Below are 20,685 nucleotides of genomic sequence, written 5' to 3'. Positions count from 1 at the left end.
GAAGATCCAACAGCAACAACAAGAATCTCAGAGAGGAGATTATAGATATACACATCGATCCGAAGATCAGGTGTTTTCTGTGAGGGGATCGGTGAATCCTGAGAAGTCCTTCTCCTCTGAGCCTCCTCCAAGTTTCAGCGGATCAGGAAGCAGACGACTGGAGTCCACAATAGTGGATGCAGTGACTCCATCAGGTCAACATCAGCAAGAAAATGTCACTCCATCGATCCCATGGAAGTTCTCTGGACAACTGGATTCACTTGAAGACATCAAACCTCCACAGAATCGCAGGTTAATGTCAAAGAGCCGGTCTCCTCAGATGGATACAAAGAGGACAGAAAGCTGGTCGGACTGTGTCTCAAAGGGGTTTAACTGCCAGTCAAGAGACATCGATCAGAGACCTGAGGCTCCTCTGTGTCCACTCACGCCGGGTCTATCAGCTCCTCATTCTGGGTCTCTACAGCCCGGCCTTCCACCGAACCCGGATCTGTATCCGGCATTACGCAAAAGCCACAAAGAGGTTCGAGTCCCACATCTGAACCAAACAGGCATTTCACAACCACCTGACCTCCACGCTGTGCCAGCAAAACCACCAGAACATCCCTGGCCCCCGTCTGTGGGGCACTGCCCACTGATCACAAACAGCCCCAGCTCAAAGAGAGTCTCCGACCTGCACAGAACGTACCAGAACCCAGAGGAGGGGGCAGCACCTCAGCAGACCTTCACAGGGAAAGTCCTTTTCCACGAGGATTCTGAGGACCCCTACTATGTCACCATGTTCCACCCGGGCTCGGTGTATGTGGGTGAGTACGAGCAGCCGGACCACTTAAACTGGGCAAAGTCAACACATTCATCAAGATGAAGGAGTTTAACATATTTTCTGTCCCCGGGGGAGGGAGCTCAGAGCAGGGGGTGGTCATGACGGATAACAGGGGACTACTTCTTATCAGCAGGGTAACAGATGCGCTGAGCAGAGATGTGACAGCTTTGGTTAGCGGGCTCTGACAAAGTCAGGGGAGCAGGAAGACAGAAGAAGCACTGAAAGTCCTCCAAAAAATGCAGAAAAGGACGGAGAGGTAAAGAAAAAGACAGGAACTCTGAGGGAAAGAAGACTGATCCACAGAAACATTTCCAAAACCATTCACCCAGTTTATAAGAGTTTTTAAGTCAGTCACAAAATATCATTGAGCTTTTTTTTGCTGTTGCCTGCAAAATGTTTGTGGCATTGCTGGAGTCTTGGTTGTCATGGAAACATTGAAGGAAAACCTCTTGGAAAACAAAATATAGTGATGCACAGAAATGGAAAATAAACAAAATGCATAAAAAAGTTAACTCTACATAAATTATATTGTATAATAATATTTTTTGGAAGAAAATGCATAAGTAAATAACTACATTTAAATATAAAAATATTAATATTAATCTCGTTTTGTTTGAGAAGCTTATGCATACTGCCTCTATCTTCTAACTCCTCATGAGGATGTCTGTCACTAAAATTATGATCCTGGATATTCAGCCTCAATCCTGGGATTTAATCTCTTTGTTCGATAAATCAATTCCCTTTTTATAGCAAGTTTTCAACATTATAAATGAAAGAGACACAAAGACAAATGTGTCCAGTGTGTAATCGCAGCCATTATGGTAAAATAGTGACTTCTGTTCTCACATTTTTATACAAATATATAATTTTTCAGGCAATTCAGACGCCTCACTTAGAAATAGTGCTGTAAGTACTAAATATCTATTTTCTAATATAATCTGTTGTTTGTTTTCTTTTAATATTATCTTGTTTTTTGAGCTAAAGAAACAAATCAATTTCCATTCTGGAATCAATTAAAACTCTATCTATGAAATGTTAACAAAAGTCATTGACTAGAGGTTCAACGGTTAATCAATTTCTATTCTTCCAATCCGACGAGATCAACATGTCTGAGGCAAGTTGTTAATCAAATTGACCTATACCATTATAAAATTGTTTCAAAGTGATATTAATCGACAGACACCAACACACCTAGATGATTCCATTTCAGGTGCTAGTTCAGGTGATTGTCCTACTGTGAAACCTAAATTTGTGTCGGTTTTCTTCTTCTATGGATCAGGAAGGTTCTATACGACCTCCAAAAGTTACCATTGTGCTTTACAATTCAAATGACCAAAAAAAAAAAAACAACAACGTGTCAAGAATACCAAATTAGACAGCACTAGTTTGTATACATATTTATTTGTGTTTGATCATCTTGCAAAAAATACAAGGAATCTAGAGAACTTCACCTGCTCTGTTCAGTACCAGGTTTTTATTTCTGAGTCACACTGGTTGAAGTTTTGGCTAAAAATGTCCTGAATCGTTCTGTAAATCTGATCGATTTGGATCAAAGTGACTATGACTCGAGCAAACCGCAAATTATGATATGAATCGAATTACTAAAATGAATCTTTTCGGCCCTATCATTTACCATTTGACCATTTTATCCAGAATATCTGTACAAAATATCCTATCAATGGGTTAGAAAACAGACCTGTAATCTGAGTGTATAAACACAGATCCTGAAACTTGTCTGTGTGTCTACGATTACTCAAGTTTTGGAAAATAACACTACTGTAGGATCTCCTCATAAGAATCAATGCAATTTACAACTGACATTTTTTACGCAGCCACCGCTCATTTTTCATCTGTTCAAAGTCTGCTGTACAGATTTTTTTTTTAATACGTCACACTCAATGGTTTTGATATATTTTTTTTTAACACAATTCTTGTCGGGAAGACTGATAATTGAGTCTCTCTTCAGCTTGAGCTCGATGACTCAAGTAAATTAAAATATTAATAACTTTTAAAAGTAAGGGTTACTTGAATTGCATTGGTTTAATTTAGATTTATATACATGTATGACTGAGGTGCTCCAAAAAGTAAGATAAACTATGTAAAGATTTTTACAGCCGTGCTTACATCAATAGGCCTTGTTCACTCTACGCTTCCTCCAGAATACACAGATTTCAAATACTAATATTTAATTAGTTTAAAACGCATATTATCTTTTGCTGCAGAACAATGTATAGAATCTATCCTGAAGGGAGTTGCTGATAAATATATTTGTATATTTTTTATTTATCAGATTAAAAACCAATATAGTCATGTTTATGTTAAGGTATAAGTAGGAAAATGGAGGACACATTAGCTGCAGTGGGATGATTCCATTTGGCACCGAAAGTCTTTTATTTTGAAAGGAAGTCAACCGAGCATCCGTCAAAAGTAAATTAAAAAAAAACATTTTTAAAAATGACTAGTTTCTCTTGATATTTTTGTTTTTATTTGTGGTATAAAATTATCAATTAACCAATTAATGAACATTTGTCTTAAAAATGAATGAATCCAAAGTAGTATTCAGGTCAAAATAAGACTTTGTGGCTCCTAATAGGTTTTAATAGGGAACAAAAGTATACAAATGGCATTTTTACTTTTGAAGGTTGCAAGTATTGCCTTTTTTAAGCAACATTTTATCTTTTATTCCTGCATTTTACCTTAATTACAAGCTAAATATTTTATTTATCGTGTAAAAGTTTAACTGCAATCAATATAACCAGTTCAAATCTATAAATAGCTCAATGAATCAGGATAGTCTGAATCCAGAATGTTAAAAAAAATTGGCTCTGAGGCGAGAGTTCTACTGCGCATGTGCTCTGCATCTCCCCACTCCCTCTCCTCGTGTTGCCCTGGCAACAGTCCGGTGGGGGGCAAGGGGTGGGGAGGACATTGTCGGCTCGCGGGAAGGAAAGAAACATTACCGTTAGCCGTCACATGACCGTGCCTCCTCCCGTTATCCGTTTGCTTTGGGCCCGTTAGCGAGTCACCGGAGCACCAGCAGCGCCGAGAGGAGCCCGACGGCCGCGGGGAGAGGACTCACGGAGCGGTGAGTGTGACGCCGCCGCGCCGCTGCGGGTTAGCTGCTATGCTAACCGCATCCCTGACTGGAGACCGTAACAATGAGGTCGATGATGGAGCCAGCGTTGAATTTTGAATGGAGGATATCGTAGAGACGCCTCAACAGACATGGCAGCGCGTGCATGCTTTTAATTTAAAGGGGATGAGACGGTGAACAGGAGGCGTGAGGGAGGGAGTTCTCTCTACTGGGGGGACAAAACCCCCCAGCTGAGAGTTAGTGGGCATTCAGAACCGCATGATGAGCGTCCGCACAGCGACATTGGCCTGCCTGCCTCCTGCCGTCCCTCTGCAGCCATCTGCCCTGAAAGCCTCACTTGAGATGAAATACATGATTAAAACAATCTATAAATAATAATCCTAAAAAAATGTTCTGTTTTTGGAACTTTTCTTTAAAAAGATTTCAATTATTAGCTTTCATTATTTTATTTTTAATTATTGATGTTATGTATATTACTTTTCTTTAAAGATCCACTCACCTTTTGTTGCATTTTTCTCACGACTGAAGAACATTACGACACACGACATTAAGAAAATTACTTTTCTATTTTTTTATCTTTGTCTAAATTGTTGTAAATCAGGAGCTGTGATAAATTCCAATTGTAAAAATCTTGTAGCTGTGATGCTCCGCTCCATTCTGATGCATCTTGTTGACAGATTCATGTACGTCTTTGTTGTCCTTGTCCGAGCTGGCATCTGGTTCTAAACTGTACGACTGATAGCTCCTGTACTGCTCTCCAAATTGTACTGCACTACTAGTTTTAAATTTGGATTGTGAGGGGCTGTAAGCCAGTGGGAGAGAGGGTAAACAAACAGATGATGGGAAATGAGTGAAGGCTTACCCCGTGCCATCAGTCCCACCCACAACTCTGGAAGGCGAATTTCTAATTAATTTTAATTAACTTTAATTTCTAATTTCTCCTACAGAAACTAGAAAACAATGTTCTTTTTTTTTTTAGTTAAAACGGAATAATAAAGACCACTGGAAACGCTTCAAAAGGCGATTGGAATTTAACTTTAAAAATATCTCCATCTTGGAGGGTTCAGCAGCACAAGATTTCTACAAATCTTAGAAATCCTCGCTCATCTTGTGACCAAGCTACAAGTGAAATCATTTCATTAACTTTGAGCAAACATCACAACGGTGACTATTTCTAACAACTCTGTTTTCACTTTTATCATACCCATCTAAATCCAAAACAATCTGGTGCGATCCACTCCAACCTCGTCTTTTAGATTATAGACTGTTATCACTGTAATCTTTATCCATCTGCGTCAAACATGGATCTCTAATGGTGTCCTGTCCAGAGTTTCATAAGATGCTTAATAATGTGAGCTTCAGTTACTTACCAAAGTTGTAGAGAGAAACTGGTTGCTAAATATCAAATAAATAGCAACGTTTTAATAATGATGTCATTGAGTTTTTTGTTTGTATCCATTCTGAAATTCACCTGAGCTCACCTTACCTTTTAAAATCAGTTTCCATGTTGACAAAAATGACAAAATTTTACTTTTTCTGTTAGATTTTGAATCATAAACATTTAAAAAACTACTATGCTGTTTATCTTTATAAAAAAGATAAAATTATATAAAATAATGCTCAATTTGTCTCTGTTTTCAATCCCGCTTAAAAATTGTAAGTGGTGTTTTTTGGTGTTTGCCACGTGTTTTTTGTGGCATTTTTCAAACATATGTGAAGAATTTAAGCTTAAAATGCATTTCTTAGTATTTCTTTTTTCAAATTGTTGTGAATGTGGAGCAGACCAAAAAATGTCGTTTGGAAAAAGAGCTAATTTGTGACAGAAAATATGCCACAAACTTCCTCCTCCGAGCTCTCACCAGTGGAGAGGGGAAAGGGGGCGGGTTGCTCAACCCACAACTCAGAGGCAAATCTCTAATGAACGGCAGACGCTCTGCAGAAACTATGTCTTAGTTTTTAAAATGTGGCTAAAAATGACATAATCATAATCAAAATACCATTAAAAATGGAACAAAGGATGATGGGAGTGGGACTTTAAGCCCTTTTGGGGGTCATGCGGTTGCTGAAGCCTAACGTTTCCAACAGCAGTATTCTTCTTAGCCAACCGCAATCTTCTTTCAAACGACATAAAATTCCTGTTATAGACGATGTACAAAAAGTAAAGCAAGAAAAAGTTATCGCACCACGATGACATAATGAAATGCTAGCGGTTTACACCACGTGAAAACAAACCGCTCAGTGGAAGCGAGTTTTAATCGCTAGAATTACCTGGACCACAACGTACTACTCCATAATGGACCGCTCATTGGAAACGAGGCTTTGGAGTCCCACAGGGTTTGATTCTTAGACCTTTGCTATTTAACAAGCTCCCTCTGGATCAGATTGTAAACTCTATTGTTTCAAATAATAAATATGCAGATGACTGTGTTTATTCATTTTTTAAAGAAGCCTCTTTACATCTTTAAATCAAATAAAATCACAACCATAAAAAGGTGATCACAAATGAATTAATTTGCAGTTTGTCTGCTGCTAGAACCCATTTCATCAATGTAGGAGAAGTGGAGCAACAAGCCTCTGCTGCTCCTCTGACCTACTTCTCCTTATAGCCACTGTCACTTACTCCTGTCGTTTTGCTCCTCCGCAGACATGTCAGACATAGTTCCCCCAGAAGTTAGACCCAAACCAGCTGTTCCAGCCAAACCCCCCAATGTGGGCATTCCATCTCCATCCAGCCCCTTCCCGCCTCAAGCTCCAGGTTTCGGGGGCGGCGGCACCTCCGCTCCCCCTCCAAGTGCCATTCCGGTTCCCATCGGAAGCCACGGCCCGAGTCACGGCGGCAGTCATGTTTTAGGTCACCCCGCTCCCCACGGTGGAGGTCACCCCGCCCCCCACACCGGAGGTCATGGCCACGGAGGCTCCCAGAGCTCAGGGGGAGGGTCCACCCTGCTGGGATACATTGGCATCGACACCATCATCGAGCAGATGAGGAAGAAAACCATGAAGACAGGCTTTGACTTCAACATCATGGTTGTTGGTGAGTCACAGAAAGCTCCTTTGACCACAGAGACGGGAGCTTCACACCTGATCTTTCTTCTGGTTCCTCCCCTCAGGCCACAGCGGCCTCGGGAAGTCCACTCTGGTGAACACCTTATTCAAATCCCAGGTTAGCAGGAAGAGTGCAGGATGGGCTCGGGACGAGAAGATCCCCAAAACTGTGGACATCAAGTCCGTCTCTCATGGTACGTGAAAGTCCAAACTATTTTTTTATTTCAAAACGACTTATTCAGACTAAAACATTTTTTAAAAGATCCACTCAGATGACAATCGCTTGTTTTAAAAGACTCTTTTGAAGATGCATCTCCTAAAACTGGCATATTTTTGTATTTATTTATCTGAGTGGCTCACTTTTTATAAACCTGTGTTTCGTTCCCAGTGATCGAGGAGGGTGGTGTGAAGATGAAGCTGACCATCGTGGACACTCCAGGCTTTGGAGATCAGATCAATAATGACAACTGGTGGGTTTTAGTGTTGAAAGCTTCATCTCACCACATGCTTGCTTATCCCACCGTGCATAAAACTCCTGTACCTGCAGCTGGGAGCCCATCTCTAAGTACATCAACGAGCAGTACGAGAAGTTCCTGAAAGAGGAGGTCAACATCACCCGAAAGAAGCGCATCCCCGACACCAGAGTGCACTGCTGCCTCTACTTCATTTCCCCCACTGGACACACGTGAGTGAACACAACCAGGTCGTCTTTGAACTCCATGTTTTCAGCGTTTCCCTCCAATAAGCTCCTCCCAGTTATCTGCTGCTGACAGCTGTCTTTGATGAGTAAATGGATGCAAGTCCTTCATATTCTCTAACAGCCTCTATAAATCAGAATTACTGTGACTGAGATGTTCTGGGTGGGAACATGTACGGAGCTAAGCCCGACCTTTGAACCAGGAAGTAACCCCACAAGTTTGGACATTTGGAGAAGCTTCGCCATGTGGCTGTAGTCCAGGGGTCGGCAACTTTTAACAGTAAAAGAGCCATTCGGTCTCGTTTTCTACTGGTTAAAACCTAGAAGGAACCGTATCTTTACCTTTGACCTTTAGTAGAGGCCAAATTAGCAAAAAAGCTAGCTTGTTGCTTAATTATTAGCAGAACTCCAAATTAGCATAAAATTCCTCAGTAAATTAAATCAACCAAAAATGTTAGCATGTTGCTAAAAGAAAAGCTAAACTCTAAATTAGCATAAAAACTCCAAAAGATAACAAATTAGCCAAAAATGTTAGCATATATTGCTAAAATATTAGCTAAACTCCAAATTAGCATAAGAAAAACTCATTAGAGGCCAAATTACCCCCAAAAGCTAGCTTGTTGTTTAATTCCTAGTTGAACTCCATATTAGCCTCAAATTCCTCAGTAAACTAAATAAATAAAAAATGTTAGCATGTTACTAAAAGAAAAGCTAAACTCTAAATTAGCATAAAAACTCCAAAAGATAACAAATTAGCCAAAAATGTTAGCATATATTGCTAAAATTTTAGCTAAACTCCAAATTAGCATAAAAAACTAATTAGAGGCCAAATTACCCAAAAAGCTAGCTTGTTGTTTAATTCTTAGCTGAACTCCATATTAGCCTCAAATTCCTCAGTAAACTAAATAAGTCAAAAATGTTAGCATGTTGCTAAAATAGAAGCTAAATTCGTAATTATCCTAGAAAAACTTCAGTAGATAACAAATTAGCTGAAAACATCAGGATTTTTTTCTAATACATTAGCTAAACTCCATTTTTTTCAGCTATGACTTTGAAAAAGCTTTATCTGAATATTAACACACCTTTCATGTATATAATTGTAAAATACATTTTATTAAATAATCAAAACAAGAAGCACGGCAACTGTATCTTACATGCAAGTTGCTTTTGATCAAGCAAATACATGCTACGTTTCTTTAAGTATTTTAAATAATATTTTTTTAACAGTAAAGTCTGATTTCCACAACAAAAAATATTTATTTATTTATTTATTTATTTTACATGCTTGTCCTGTCCAGCAGCTTGGCAAGCAGGTACGAGCTGAGAGCCTCTTGTGTTGGACAGATTTTACTGTCACAACATGGGGTTATTGATCCTCTGGCACACAAGGAGTATATTTATATAAACCCTTTTTGTAATTTATTCTAAACCTGATTTATATTGATTATGTTTGTATCTTCTCCATCATTTTGACTGAAGCTCGGTCCCGATATGTATCACATAGTGATATATGCCGATATGATCTGTGTTTCAGGCTCCGGCAGCTGGACTTGGAGTTCATGAAACGGCTGAGTCACTCCGTCAACATCATTCCTGTTATCGCCAAGTCGGACACGATGACTGTGGAGGAGAAGCAGGAGTTCAAACAGCGAGTGAGTTCTCCTACAGGATGTTTTTAAAGTAAAGCAAATCTGTGGTTTTCATTGTTTTTCTTTTATTTCTTTTTTAAGCCAATTATCCTTTAAATATCAAAGGAAATGTTTTCATATGCCACCTTTCATGGGTTAGTGAAACAACAACAAAACAATTAACATATTTAAAAAAATAAAATGTATCAACAGAAAATCTTAAACTTTTATTGTGAAAGGTAAAACCCCAAAATTTTAACAAATTAATCACAACTCTTATTTTGAAATTTTGATGCACGAAAAAGGATCAATTAAAATCAGTTTATGAATTTACTGTAGCCCTGCCACAGATTGGCCTAACGCTAGCAAGGATAGGCTCCAGCACTCTACAGTGGAAAATTTAAAAAACATATGGACAGTAACAGGTTAAAGTCTGGGTCACTGGATGTTCTGCAGTCAAACGTAATGGTTTGAGAAAGAATCGGTTAAATATTTGAGTTTGTAGCTCCTGTGCAAATACAGGTTAGTTTGAACAACTGACTGCAGAACGGAGGCTCAGAGAATGAGAATGAATGAAATCATTCAGTATTTATCACCAACATTCTCCTTTGTTTTCAGAGTTTACTTTCTTTTGACCTTAAATTGGGTCAGCTGAGTGCTCACTCTGTCTGAACTCTGTTCTGTCAGATGCTGTGACAGGATTTCAACAAAACTTTTGCTGGAAAAACTATTTTCTCCCCATTTATGTATGATTATAAACATCAAAACAAAGCTCTGACCTTCCACGGTTCTGGTTCCTCCAGTATTCTGTTTGGGGAAACTCATCAGGAGGAGCTTAAATGCGACAGCAGTGAATTCACAGATAGGATCTCTTTATTCTGAGATACTAGAGGGTTCTAACGCTGCATTCACACCGATTTGTGGAGAGGCGGCAGACGCCAATTTGACGTGCAAATTGGATCAAATTGGATCAAGTTTGCACGTCAAATTGGCGTCTGCCGCCTCTCTTTTGATGCGTGTCAAATTTACTGCTCGGCACCTGGCCTAAAATGTCCATGGCGTCTTTGCTACATGTGGGAGGAGCTACCACCAACGTTTTGGTCTGCATTCGCTGCCAGATGATGGAAAACATGGATAATGTTGATTTTGGGTTTATATGTTTTGGAGAACTCTATAGAGCCCCGGTGTACGGAGAGAAAATACGATCACCACAATGTGTGTGCTTGTAATTCTTGATTTGTTACTCACATAATACATTTTGTGCATAAGCACAAAAATAAAAAAAAATAAAAAAATAGCAAAATACAATTTACAGGAATTTCGCACGCTCAAATTGGGCTGATACAATTTTCTTTCCATACCGGCAGCACCTCACCGTGTCTGGGTTCACTAGATCAGTTTAAATTATTTTCACGGACCGGTCCGAACAGGGCTGAGGTTGGGATTCCGGTTTCTGAAAATCTATTTTCAAAATAAAATGCTACTACAAGAATTATAGTTTCAAATAGTATAAAAATATCAGTAGATTTTTTTTAGGCAGACTTAAAGATTCAATGAAACAAAGTTGTTGATTTGTAGATAGAAGTCATTTCTGAGTTGAAAAATCTCCATAAAGGAAAATTGACCTAATTTTTTCCCTCCCATAGAAAACCATTTTAACACTCCAAGCTTCAATTATGTTTCAGGGCAAAAAGATTGATTATATTTAGTCTTTACATAAATCCTCATTCATTAGGTATTTTTTTCAACACAAATTAACTTCCTTCAGAATTAGAAAATAACTAAAGTGGAGTTTTTTGTTATTATTGTCTCAATAAAAATACGATAAACGCCATAACTCAACGACCCTGTCGCGCATCATGCTCCTTGTAAATGCAGCATTAGGAGAATTTGACGTTTTGAGCTCCTGCTATTCAATAATCTTGTTTCTTTTTTGGTGAGTTTTTATTTTTTTAGTGTTTTTATTTAACTTTATTTTACAATATGACTTTCTGTTTTTTTTTTACACTAATATATTTCAAAGGCTGCATTGATTTAAAAAAGCTGCTTATGAGAGGAGGAGCTTCATCTTCTGTGGTTTTGACTGCAGGTCAGGAAGGAGCTGGAGACGAACGGCATCGAGTTTTACCCGCAGAAAGAGTTTGATGACGATATGGAGGACAAGAGCGACAACGACAAGATCAGAGTAAGTCCCAGGTCCGGTCTTTTGTCCCCCATCCTCAGACGGGGTGGGGGGGGTGTTCTCCTGCGCTGAATACCGTCTGTCCACAGGAGGCCATGCCCTTCGCCGTGGTGGGGAGCGACAAAGAATATCAAGTGAATGGAAAACGAGTTCTGGGGAGGAAGACGGCCTGGGGAATCGTAGAAGGTGAGTGTTGTTGCTGTGAGGTTGTTTCTAACCAGTTTTATGTGTCGGTCAGTCACAAACAAGTTTGTGTTTCCTTTGTTCTTCAGTTGAAAATCCAAACCACTGTGAGTTTGCTCAACTGAGAGACTTCCTGATCAGGTGAGAGTTCTAGTGTTTTTTTAATCTAATTTTCTCAAAACTTTTATTAATCTTTGAATATAGAAACACTTTTTTTTGTAAATTCATAAAGTGGAAAAAAGCTTTGTTACGTACGTAATGTATGTTACGTTACGTGACGTTAATAATGTACGTTGAGTCTGTACTTCTTCTATTCACCATTTGATAATTTCAACATAGTTAAAAATGCAAAGTTATTCTGTTTGGATCTCCTCAAGTTTGTTCTTTAGTTTGAAAGAAGTTGGTATCTGACAACAATTGGGACTTTTACACAGCAAAAACTCAAAATATGTTGCAGAGAGTCTAATTTCTAGTCTAGGTTATTTTATTTGGGATAAAATAAGCAAAAGACGAAAATTTAACAAGATGTTTTTAGGTAATTGTTTATTATCAATAAAATAATCTGAACATATTTCAAACACAACACCATATTGTTAATTTTAGTTGCATTTTTTTATTTGAAGTTGTCCTGTATTTAGGATTTATTACCCAAAATGTGAAGTGAAACGGCACTTGTTGGGTCATCATGTCTTAGACCAAGTTTAATAAATCAGCGCTCTCTCTGTTCTCTCGCTCCTTCTCAGGTCTCACCTCCAGGATCTGAAGGAAGTCACCCATAACATTCACTACGAAACGTACCGTGCCAAGAGACTGAACGAGAACGGAGGCCTGCACCCCATCTGTGACACCCAAGAGAGCAACCTGTAGTGAAGCGAGCAGCTCAGCCGTCGATGGAGCTCACTGAAGCATAAACGTCACCTCAGCGTCGCTGCATGTGTGGAGCAACCTTAACCTATGACGTCATTTAGTGTCCCGCCCTTCACATTCCCCATCGTGTGACCTTCATCTCACATATCAGATCTTTTTAGTTTTCTGCTAGTGCCATCACAAAACGAGCATTTGATCCACTGCCAGCACCTTATCCTTTCCTATTGAGGAGGTTAAAGCAAGCTTAGAGCCTAAAACAATGGTTGGATTCATCTGAAATTTTGTCTGGTAATAAATATGAAGCAGTTCTGCTTTAAATTCTGGTTTTTAACAGCCACCTATAAAAAAATGTGCATTTAAAGAAAATGACAGTTAACAATTTCGAAAATTGTTTTGTGGATTTAGAATTATAAATCACAAAGCAAAATTAGAGATCATCCATGAATAGATTAATCACATTTTGTGTCTTTATCTTGATTTTAAAAAGTTTTCATTTAAAAGTTAGGGAGTGAAGAGACAGAAAACACACCTAAAGTCTTTAGATTTTTAAAGGAGTCGACTAAACCTGCAGATTGTTTTAGAGTGTAATCCCCCATGTCGCCACTTGGGGGCGGCATTCCCCAGTGTTGAGGAGTGTCAGTCTCCTCTTCTCACATCCACATTAGCTTGCATCAGTGGCGGCTAACATATCCTTCTGCGTTTAGCCGCAGAGTTACGCACTTATAAACATGTTTACCAGGTTTTCTTCAGGAATTGATTCCAGTTGAGGAGGAATACACCAAAAGTACAGAGTAATCTTAAGTTTTTGGAAGGTAATCAATCATCTTTGGGACGAGTGGCTCGTGTTGTTTGGTGTTCTGATGTGCCTGTGTTGTTCTCATGCAGGCTGAGATGTGAGGAGAGCGTGCCGACGCCTCGTCTCGTTGTCGTGTTTGTGCGTGCATGCTCGTGTCTGTGCAGCCTGTTTGCGTACAGCGCCTGTGCGTCGGCCTAACTTCAGGTAGCCGATGTGCCAGAAGGTAACGCGGTAGCCACCGCACATCGCTCAGCCCTGCATCTAAGCCCCGCCTCCTGAGGATGTTTATTTCATGACAACTCTTTGCAAAGTTGCTGTGATCGATCTAAAGAATTTCCAGTATTACACTGAGTTTATTTGTACATTGGTGTCTTATCATTGTAATTTATTCTTTGTTCAATTAAAACAGTTGTCCATGTTTTTAGAATGTGTTTCTTATTATTGCTAGCAAAAAGGAATCGTTGGGGATTTTTGAGATTTTTTTTTTCAGAAAAAAAATGGTTTGATGCTGAAAAACTAATTAATCATCTATAAGAATAGAATAGGAATTCCTTGTCATTGCACACTCGTACAATGAAATTAAAAAGCAATTCCCTTTTCTAGGTGCATTTAGGGTTCTAAGTACTTTTACTCCCTCCTCAATTGTTTCTGTTTTAAGAGTTTGTAACATATTTTGATGATTTTAGACTACATTTTTATTTTTCAGAGCTTCACAGTGGCGTTGGGCTCAGCACTTTCCCTTTGCATTCTGGGATATCTGCATGCGTGGGTTTTCTCCAGGCACTCCAGCTTCCTCTCTCAGTCCAAAAAACATGTTTCACAGGTCAATTAATGCCTCTAAATTTGCTCCTTAGGTGTGAATGTGAGCCTATCCCAGCTACTTTTAGGCCAACTATATTCATGTTGCTCAATTACACAACACAGTTGTCTCAACAAGCTTTATATCAGTAATTGTCCAAAAGCATAAAATCTGTCATAAAATATAAACAACAGCTGACTGAAAAACTAAATAGATCAATCCAAACGGGGCATCTCTGCCCTTTGACCCTCCTTCTAGGTAAGAAGAAGCTCCTAAAAAAAAAAAAAAGAGAAACCTCAGAGATGTCCGCACGAAGGAGAGATCGTCTCTCAAGACGGACGGGTGATGTACCAGGACTGTTAAAGAAAAATTAGCTTATCTAACTCTACAACTACATTGTTTGAATAGTGCAGCATATGGGCTTCACCCAGATGGATCTGGGGGACAGCTGAGGGTGCGAGACGATCATCTACATTAGCATGTAGCTGCCAGCACTCATAACATTAGTTTTATAACTTTAACTTTATAAAAGGGAAAATGTAAACATCTGTGCTTCAGATGTGATGCAGATCAACCTCCCAGTGGAGGAATAGCCAGCCCTAAATCCCTACAGTTCCTCCTTAAAAAAACACTTTCAGACATCTCTAATGACACTACATTTATAGCAAAAGGGAGGAGGAGTAAGAGGGATAGGAAAGCAATTTAGCTTTGGTCTTGTTGAAAAAAAAGTGTTTTAAAGCAAAAAAACGTTGGCTTCCAGAGCTAGAGCCATTCATATTCCAGGGATAACTGTCAAAGAGTCAGCTCTGAGTGTTTAAACAAGAGAGTAAATGTTTAAAAGTTCATCTCTGTCTGAGAAAAGTGTTTTAAGTGTGCAGTGAGGAGTTCAGACTGCAGCTGTGAGCTACACCAATACTTTCCTTTTAGGCATGTCCGTGACTTGTGTTGTGATCAGGCAGGAACTTATTCCCCCACTAGAGGGCACACAAGTTCAGGCTGACACACAAACCTGAGCCAAACATCTTACCTGACAAATGCTTTATAGCAACAGTCTTAAAAAGCAAAAATTAAAATCCAGGGGAGTTACAAAACCATTCAGACTGCATACGGGAGGCTTACCTTCTACACATGAAGACATCCAGTGCCGGACGTAGCATTTTGGGGGCCCCAGGCGAACATTGAGGCCCTTTCAGCCATTGTATAAATCGTCTTTTTTTTTTTTTTTTTTTTATCCTTACCTCGATTAAAACATCAAATAACTTCTTCATTTAGAAGAAGTTTTTAGACACCATCAGAGTCAATACAATGCTTTGACAAGCATTTAAAAGCTGAAATCACAATAAATGTCAAAGAAATATATTTTATGCACATTATTTTTACTTGGAAACATAATCGAATTTATGGAATGCAAAAATTTACTAATCACTCACATCCTAGTACTACTACCCATCAAAAAGAAAGAGAGGACATGAAATAAAAATGTCAAGAATGTATAAAAATCATTAATCTACCATTACATTCTGAACAAACAATGTCTAAATATCTATTCTTTTTCTGTGTGGGTTATCAACTTTCTTTTTTATAAAATAAAAAATAGCAAATTTATGAATTTTTACGAAACAGTGGCAGGTGAGGCACCAGCAGCCCCTGCCTACCTTGTGCCGCACACACTGATTGGAGCTGCAGCTGACTCGTGCACTTCACTAATTTGGTCTTTTTATCGCCGTAAAAGTTTCTTTTTTTTTTATTAATCACCAAATTTGCTTACTTCTCACCAACTGTCTGATTACAATGGTGCCAGTTTGTGACTCATTTAGTCGTTTCATCCGCTAAAGATACACTTTAGAAATACACTAGGTGGCAGAGGGCGCAGGTGAGCCCAGATAATGTGACACCACAGCTAAAGAATGATAGAATTAGTAGAAGCAAGTCAAGTGAAGCCATCCAGTTATTCGTTAATATTGTTTAGCATCACTTTCTTAATAGGGGATTACGTTACTAAACCCCTAAAAAAGGGCTGGCCCTGGGCATAGACGACCTAGGCGGCCGCCTAAGGGATCTTCACAAACCACTCATTTTGTGTACAATGTTTTTTTTCTTTTTTTTTTTTTTTTAAAGAAGGATAATAATTAAAAAGATAAATTATAATAACTCAAAAGTTTGATATAATAAATAATTTTGCCTGGTGCTGTGCCCTTCCTTGCCTGATGCAGCCGGTGTCAAAGGTAGGCGGAGCTCAGGGACAGCTTTGATGTCAAAAAAGGAACGAAGAGGAGGAAAAAGCGGACTCAAAGCAGAGATTTTCTGTTTTACATTCAATTGCTTTCTGCAACATGGAAATGCTTGGAAATGAGATAAATACTGGAAAAGAAGAATTTAACTGGCATGCTAGTTTTTTCCTCTCTTTTTAAAAGCATTAACAACAGAAATCTTCAAACCTTTAGCAGATCTTAAACACTAGAGACACCAGTCATTAGAATCCATCATGCCTGGAAAGTCATGCCAGATGTTGGGGCAGTGGTTAGCACAGCTACCGTTAAATGCATTGATTGGGGGATTTGCATCCCGGCTTGTGTTGCTATAAAAAAATTATTTTTAAAGTGGTTATTATTTTATCCTCAAGAATTAAAATAAATTAATGCTTATTTTTAACATTTTCCAGGCAGCTACTGTGTTTCTTTTTTTTTGGACAGTGGTATTTTTTGTGTGCATACATGCGGGGGGGGTGGGGGGGGGGGCAAGGCAAAAATCTAATTTTGCCTAGGGCCCCATGCAGCCCAGGGTCAGCCCTGCCCCTAAACTTAAGAATTTCACTAGCACATTCATTGACATAGTCTTTTAAAACTGAAGAAAGAAAAGGAAGACTTTTGCAAACAGGTTATTGATGGACTTCATTTATACATAAAAGTAAGTCTATTTTGGTCTTTTTTTTGTGCAACAATTTGTAAACGGAAGAAAATGTTGAAATTAAATCTTGAACAACATTTTAACTGTTGCCAATCAAATGGTGAATAAGTTACTCTGTAGGGTTCTAGTTTTAAATCTGACTGATGACTTCAGTGCCTCAACAGCTGTGAATGTCACCACACGTCACTGGTGTACATATCATGATGACAGGTGAGGCACTACTTCACCTGCCTCCCCCGTCACACGCCCTTTTGTTGAAACATGTTTCAATAAGGAACCAAAAACCACTGAACTGCCCCCAAATGATGTTCACCCACTTAAATCAAATTTTGCCTGTAAAGTCAAATTAAAATTTGGGCTGGTAACCTCCCAATCTGGCGATGCCGCCCCTACTCGCTAACTTGCAAGTCTCCCAACTTGTTGTTGACTGAAATATTCCATTGCTGCAGATAGACAGGGAAGGACGTAACACTTTCACATGGTCAGTCTTTTAGCAGATATATGATTTGGGGTGTTTTTTATGATAGAGTTAAATATTGATGGGCTTATAATTTCTTTTAAACCCATTTATTAAATTTTCAGCTCAGGGTCTCAGAGTGTTGGGCGGCCCAGGCAATCGCCTACCTTTGCCTAATGGTCTATCCAATGGGTAAATGCAAAGCTGGGTAACAAAATACGCTAATTCTTGGAAAATTGCACCACCAGCAGCTCCTACAAGCCTCAGCTCCATCAGACAGAAGGTGCAAAAACACGATTAAAATTCATAAAAGCCACACATCAACACTCACACACACAAATGCCCACGGGAAAGATAGCACCTGCTTATATAAAGTCCTAATTTACTGGGAGCAACCCAGCCATATGCCTGCAAGCCTTAGCTCAGGGATGATTAAACACCCAAAGGGTATGGGTTGGAGCAGGATGAAGTTGCTGATGATGCACACCGCCAAAAGTGTTAGGGAGTGGCTCGAGTCGTTCCAGCAGGTCGGCGGCAGCAACAGTGGTGGTGTGATGACATGGAGCACCAATGCAGTCAGAATGTGCTCTCAAACTAGACTGCACTCCGAAGAGAAGCATCTTGAACACACGGCAAACCTGACAGCTGTGTGTTTGTTGTACAAAACAGGAATTCAGACACAGCAAATTAAACACAGTTTTAACAGAAATGTGTTATTCATATTTTCAAAGAGACATCAGGGAATAGAAAGCAAGGACCCACTTGTACTGAGTATAAAATACAACCCGGAGTATTATAGACAGTCTTAAGGTACCTACACACTGGCCACGTGTGATGCATTCAAGAACGCACTATATTCGGTTTTACTAACCTCCACCTACAACTGATAGAGGCTCAGTGTAAAAAGTTCAAGCAATCCAGCAAATCTTTCTCCAAGCGTTCTATTTCAGAGCTCTGCTATGATATATGAAATACTTGGTGACATATTATTCTGGCCGGGCAGAAAAAGGACAATTATTAATTTCTTCTGAGTGTTCATGTTTACAATGGTTGGCACTTCTGTTTTGAAAAGGATGCTAACTACGTTTAACTAACAAATCCGAGTCCCTGATCACAGTTTAGCGTTGTCGCAATGTAGCGTCAAGAAGTTCAACTGGTTTAACTTCCCGGGCACGATCTATGAACGGCCATTTCCTATGTAGAGCCCGCGACTGGACTTAAAAACTTGTGCAGCGACACTAGATTGTAAAAAATATCTGAACGCAGAAGCCCAAAATTTGTGTTGATGTGCGTTTACATGGACTTTTCATGGAAAGTAGCCACTTGAACGCAAGTCCAACTCCACGCTTTTTCTTCTGCACTTGGTGTCCTATAACTCCAGCCAGGCACAAACAGAAATGATCAGTTTCTCCTTCATGATTCATTATAAACTGGTTGCCACGTCCATGTTTTGAAAAGACATTATCCAAACGTCATCACCAAACTGGAATCCCTGATTGATCAAAGTTCAACTGGTTTAACTTTCATTGTGCTTTCAATGACCACGCGTTTTGTACATAGAACTGTCCAAAAACAGGCATAAAAAGTTTGTAGCAGCACGTGAACTCAAGAGTTTTTGACCCAGAAGCCTGAAATGCGCATGTATGTTTACATAGACTTTTTATTATAAGTGGTCACTGGAATGCGTGTTCCCGATCTCAGTGTGAACGTACCGTTAGGGTCCTAGCCACGAACAGATCCAAAATGTCACCAAACAGGCTTGAGAATGTGCTGGTAGGATGCAATGAGAAGACCACAGAAGACATCAAGCCTCAACGGATCTCCTTCTAACAAGTCCTCCTGTAAAGAAACTTATTGCCAAAGATGGACTAAGAGACGGTTCCTCCAAAAAGGTATTCAAAAAGGGTACAATGGACCTTTTTAGGTTCTGAAGCATCACTTTGAGGGATTACAGTATAAACCACACCACTCATTTCTAGAGCTTTCAAACCTTTCTACAATCCACAAATCTTTAAGTCTTTCTATGGTCACAAATACTACAGTCCAACCCAATGGATCTTCTTCAACCAGGTCTCCTGAACGTCTTAGTCATAATTTCTTGATCTTTATTTATTTGAGACCTGTCCTTCTCTGGCTTTCTAATGAACAACCCCTCCATTGGGTTTCCTGACTTGTCCAAACAAGGAATGTAAAGGAAGCTCAGGCTGTTGCAGGCAGTCTTACCAATAATTTGGGGCATTGTGGTCACCTGCAACACACTGGAACTCCAAACCCTCTCACCGGTGACAGGCAAGAACACTGAGAAAGTTTTGCAATGCTCTGTTAAAGTTTGACCATTAACAGCTGAAAGGTACACGGTGGTTTATAACTTCTATATGCTTCACAGCCCACAGAGCTGTTGCTGCAGCATGTTTTTGCAGCTGTGTCCCCTGCTCCAAGTGAAGGTGAGCGGGGACACTAAACTTGCAAAAAATGTCACGAGCAACTTGGTCACAGTAGTGGAAATGATTTCTGGTTGCCATTACACTTTTTGCTGAAAAGAGTACACTGTTCTTTCTGTTCTGAGCAATTTCATTGGGCATGTAGAGGCTGGTAGATCCTCCATGAAAGCAGAGGAGGAAGTACATCCTAGATCAGTAGAATCCACATGAGTGCCAGAGCCTGCTCAACCTTCCCTGGAGAACCGCTTGAAGGGGCAGAGGGCCCCATGTCATTGTTCGCCTGGGGCCCCCAAACTGCTAAGTTCGCCACTTAACACGTTGCATGTCACAGACAAGTTCTAGAGTTAGGGGTGGCACCAGGTGGTAGCCCGTGGCTGTGAAACCGACTGTAAGATTTTGCAAAGCAACACCAAATAAATAAAAACCTAAAGCTGTGTCTGTTTGTTTCCTGCGATTTGCGCGTCAGGAGTGGCCAGTTGCAATGTTAGGCCAATGATACAGATGTGATCTGAGGTACTACAATGGGATTTAGGCAGTGCAGCAATCCCAGAGTTCAAATATCTGAACTTTGGCGAGGTTGCACCAATCAGGGACTCATCTTTGGACATCTGTACACTCAACTTATGCTCAAAACAGTGAGTGTTGGGCTTGGAATAATGGCACAAAAATCACTCTATAGGATGCAGCAGGAGTGTACTGTAAAGCGTATGAACACCTTTTTGGACAGACGTCGAGCAACAGAGGAGACGTGGGCGGCGCGGGTAGGGCC

The 20,685-nt window shown here is 39.7% G+C and overlaps 1 protein-coding gene across 3 annotated transcripts; it reads left to right on the top strand.

Annotated features, from left to right (window-relative positions):
• The first annotated feature begins 649 nt into the window (after window positions 1–649).
• On the top strand, window positions 650–13,739 carry sept3 (septin 3). Of its 3 annotated transcripts, XR_004948343.1 has the most exons (11): window positions 650–803; window positions 6,559–6,948; window positions 7,025–7,153; window positions 7,348–7,429; window positions 7,507–7,644; window positions 9,191–9,308; window positions 11,374–11,469; window positions 11,556–11,652; window positions 11,739–11,790; window positions 12,393–13,328; window positions 13,402–13,739. XR_004948343.1 is itself a non-coding variant. In XM_036213274.1 (10 exons), exons 1-10 carry the CDS (start codon window positions 776–778, stop codon window positions 12,514–12,516), a joined length of 1,254 nt encoding a protein of 417 aa, XP_036069167.1. In that variant the 5' UTR covers window positions 650–775; the 3' UTR covers window positions 12,517–13,739. The 3 variants fall into 3 exon arrangements, 2 of the variants coding, with proteins under 2 accessions (XP_036069167.1, XP_024145212.1); XM_036213274.1 differs by having other exon boundaries at window positions 12,393–13,739; XM_024289444.1 differs by lacking the exon at window positions 650–803 and adding an exon at window positions 3,690–3,905 and having other exon boundaries at window positions 12,393–13,739.
• The last annotated feature ends 6,946 nt before the right edge of the window (window positions 13,740–20,685 follow it).

This window comes from Oryzias melastigma, linkage group LG1 (genome assembly GCF_002922805.2).
Source record: "Oryzias melastigma strain HK-1 linkage group LG1, ASM292280v2, whole genome shotgun sequence".
Classification (NCBI taxonomy): domain Eukaryota; kingdom Metazoa; phylum Chordata; class Actinopteri; order Beloniformes; family Adrianichthyidae; genus Oryzias; species Oryzias melastigma.
Note: the sequence above shows the minus strand (reverse complement) of the source record. Positions and strands in the feature narration are given on the sequence as shown.

Coding starts and splice junctions, on each gene's coding strand:
- sept3 (XM_036213274.1), top strand. CDS start 776: ATGTTCCACCCGGGCTCGGTGTATGTGG. Junction 7,430..7,506: donor CAGATCAATAATGACAACTG/GTGGGTTTTAGT, acceptor CTGTACCTGCAG/CTGGGAGCCCATCTCTAAGT. Junction 11,470..11,555: donor GCGACAACGACAAGATCAGA/GTAAGTCCCAGG, acceptor GTCTGTCCACAG/GAGGCCATGCCCTTCGCCGT.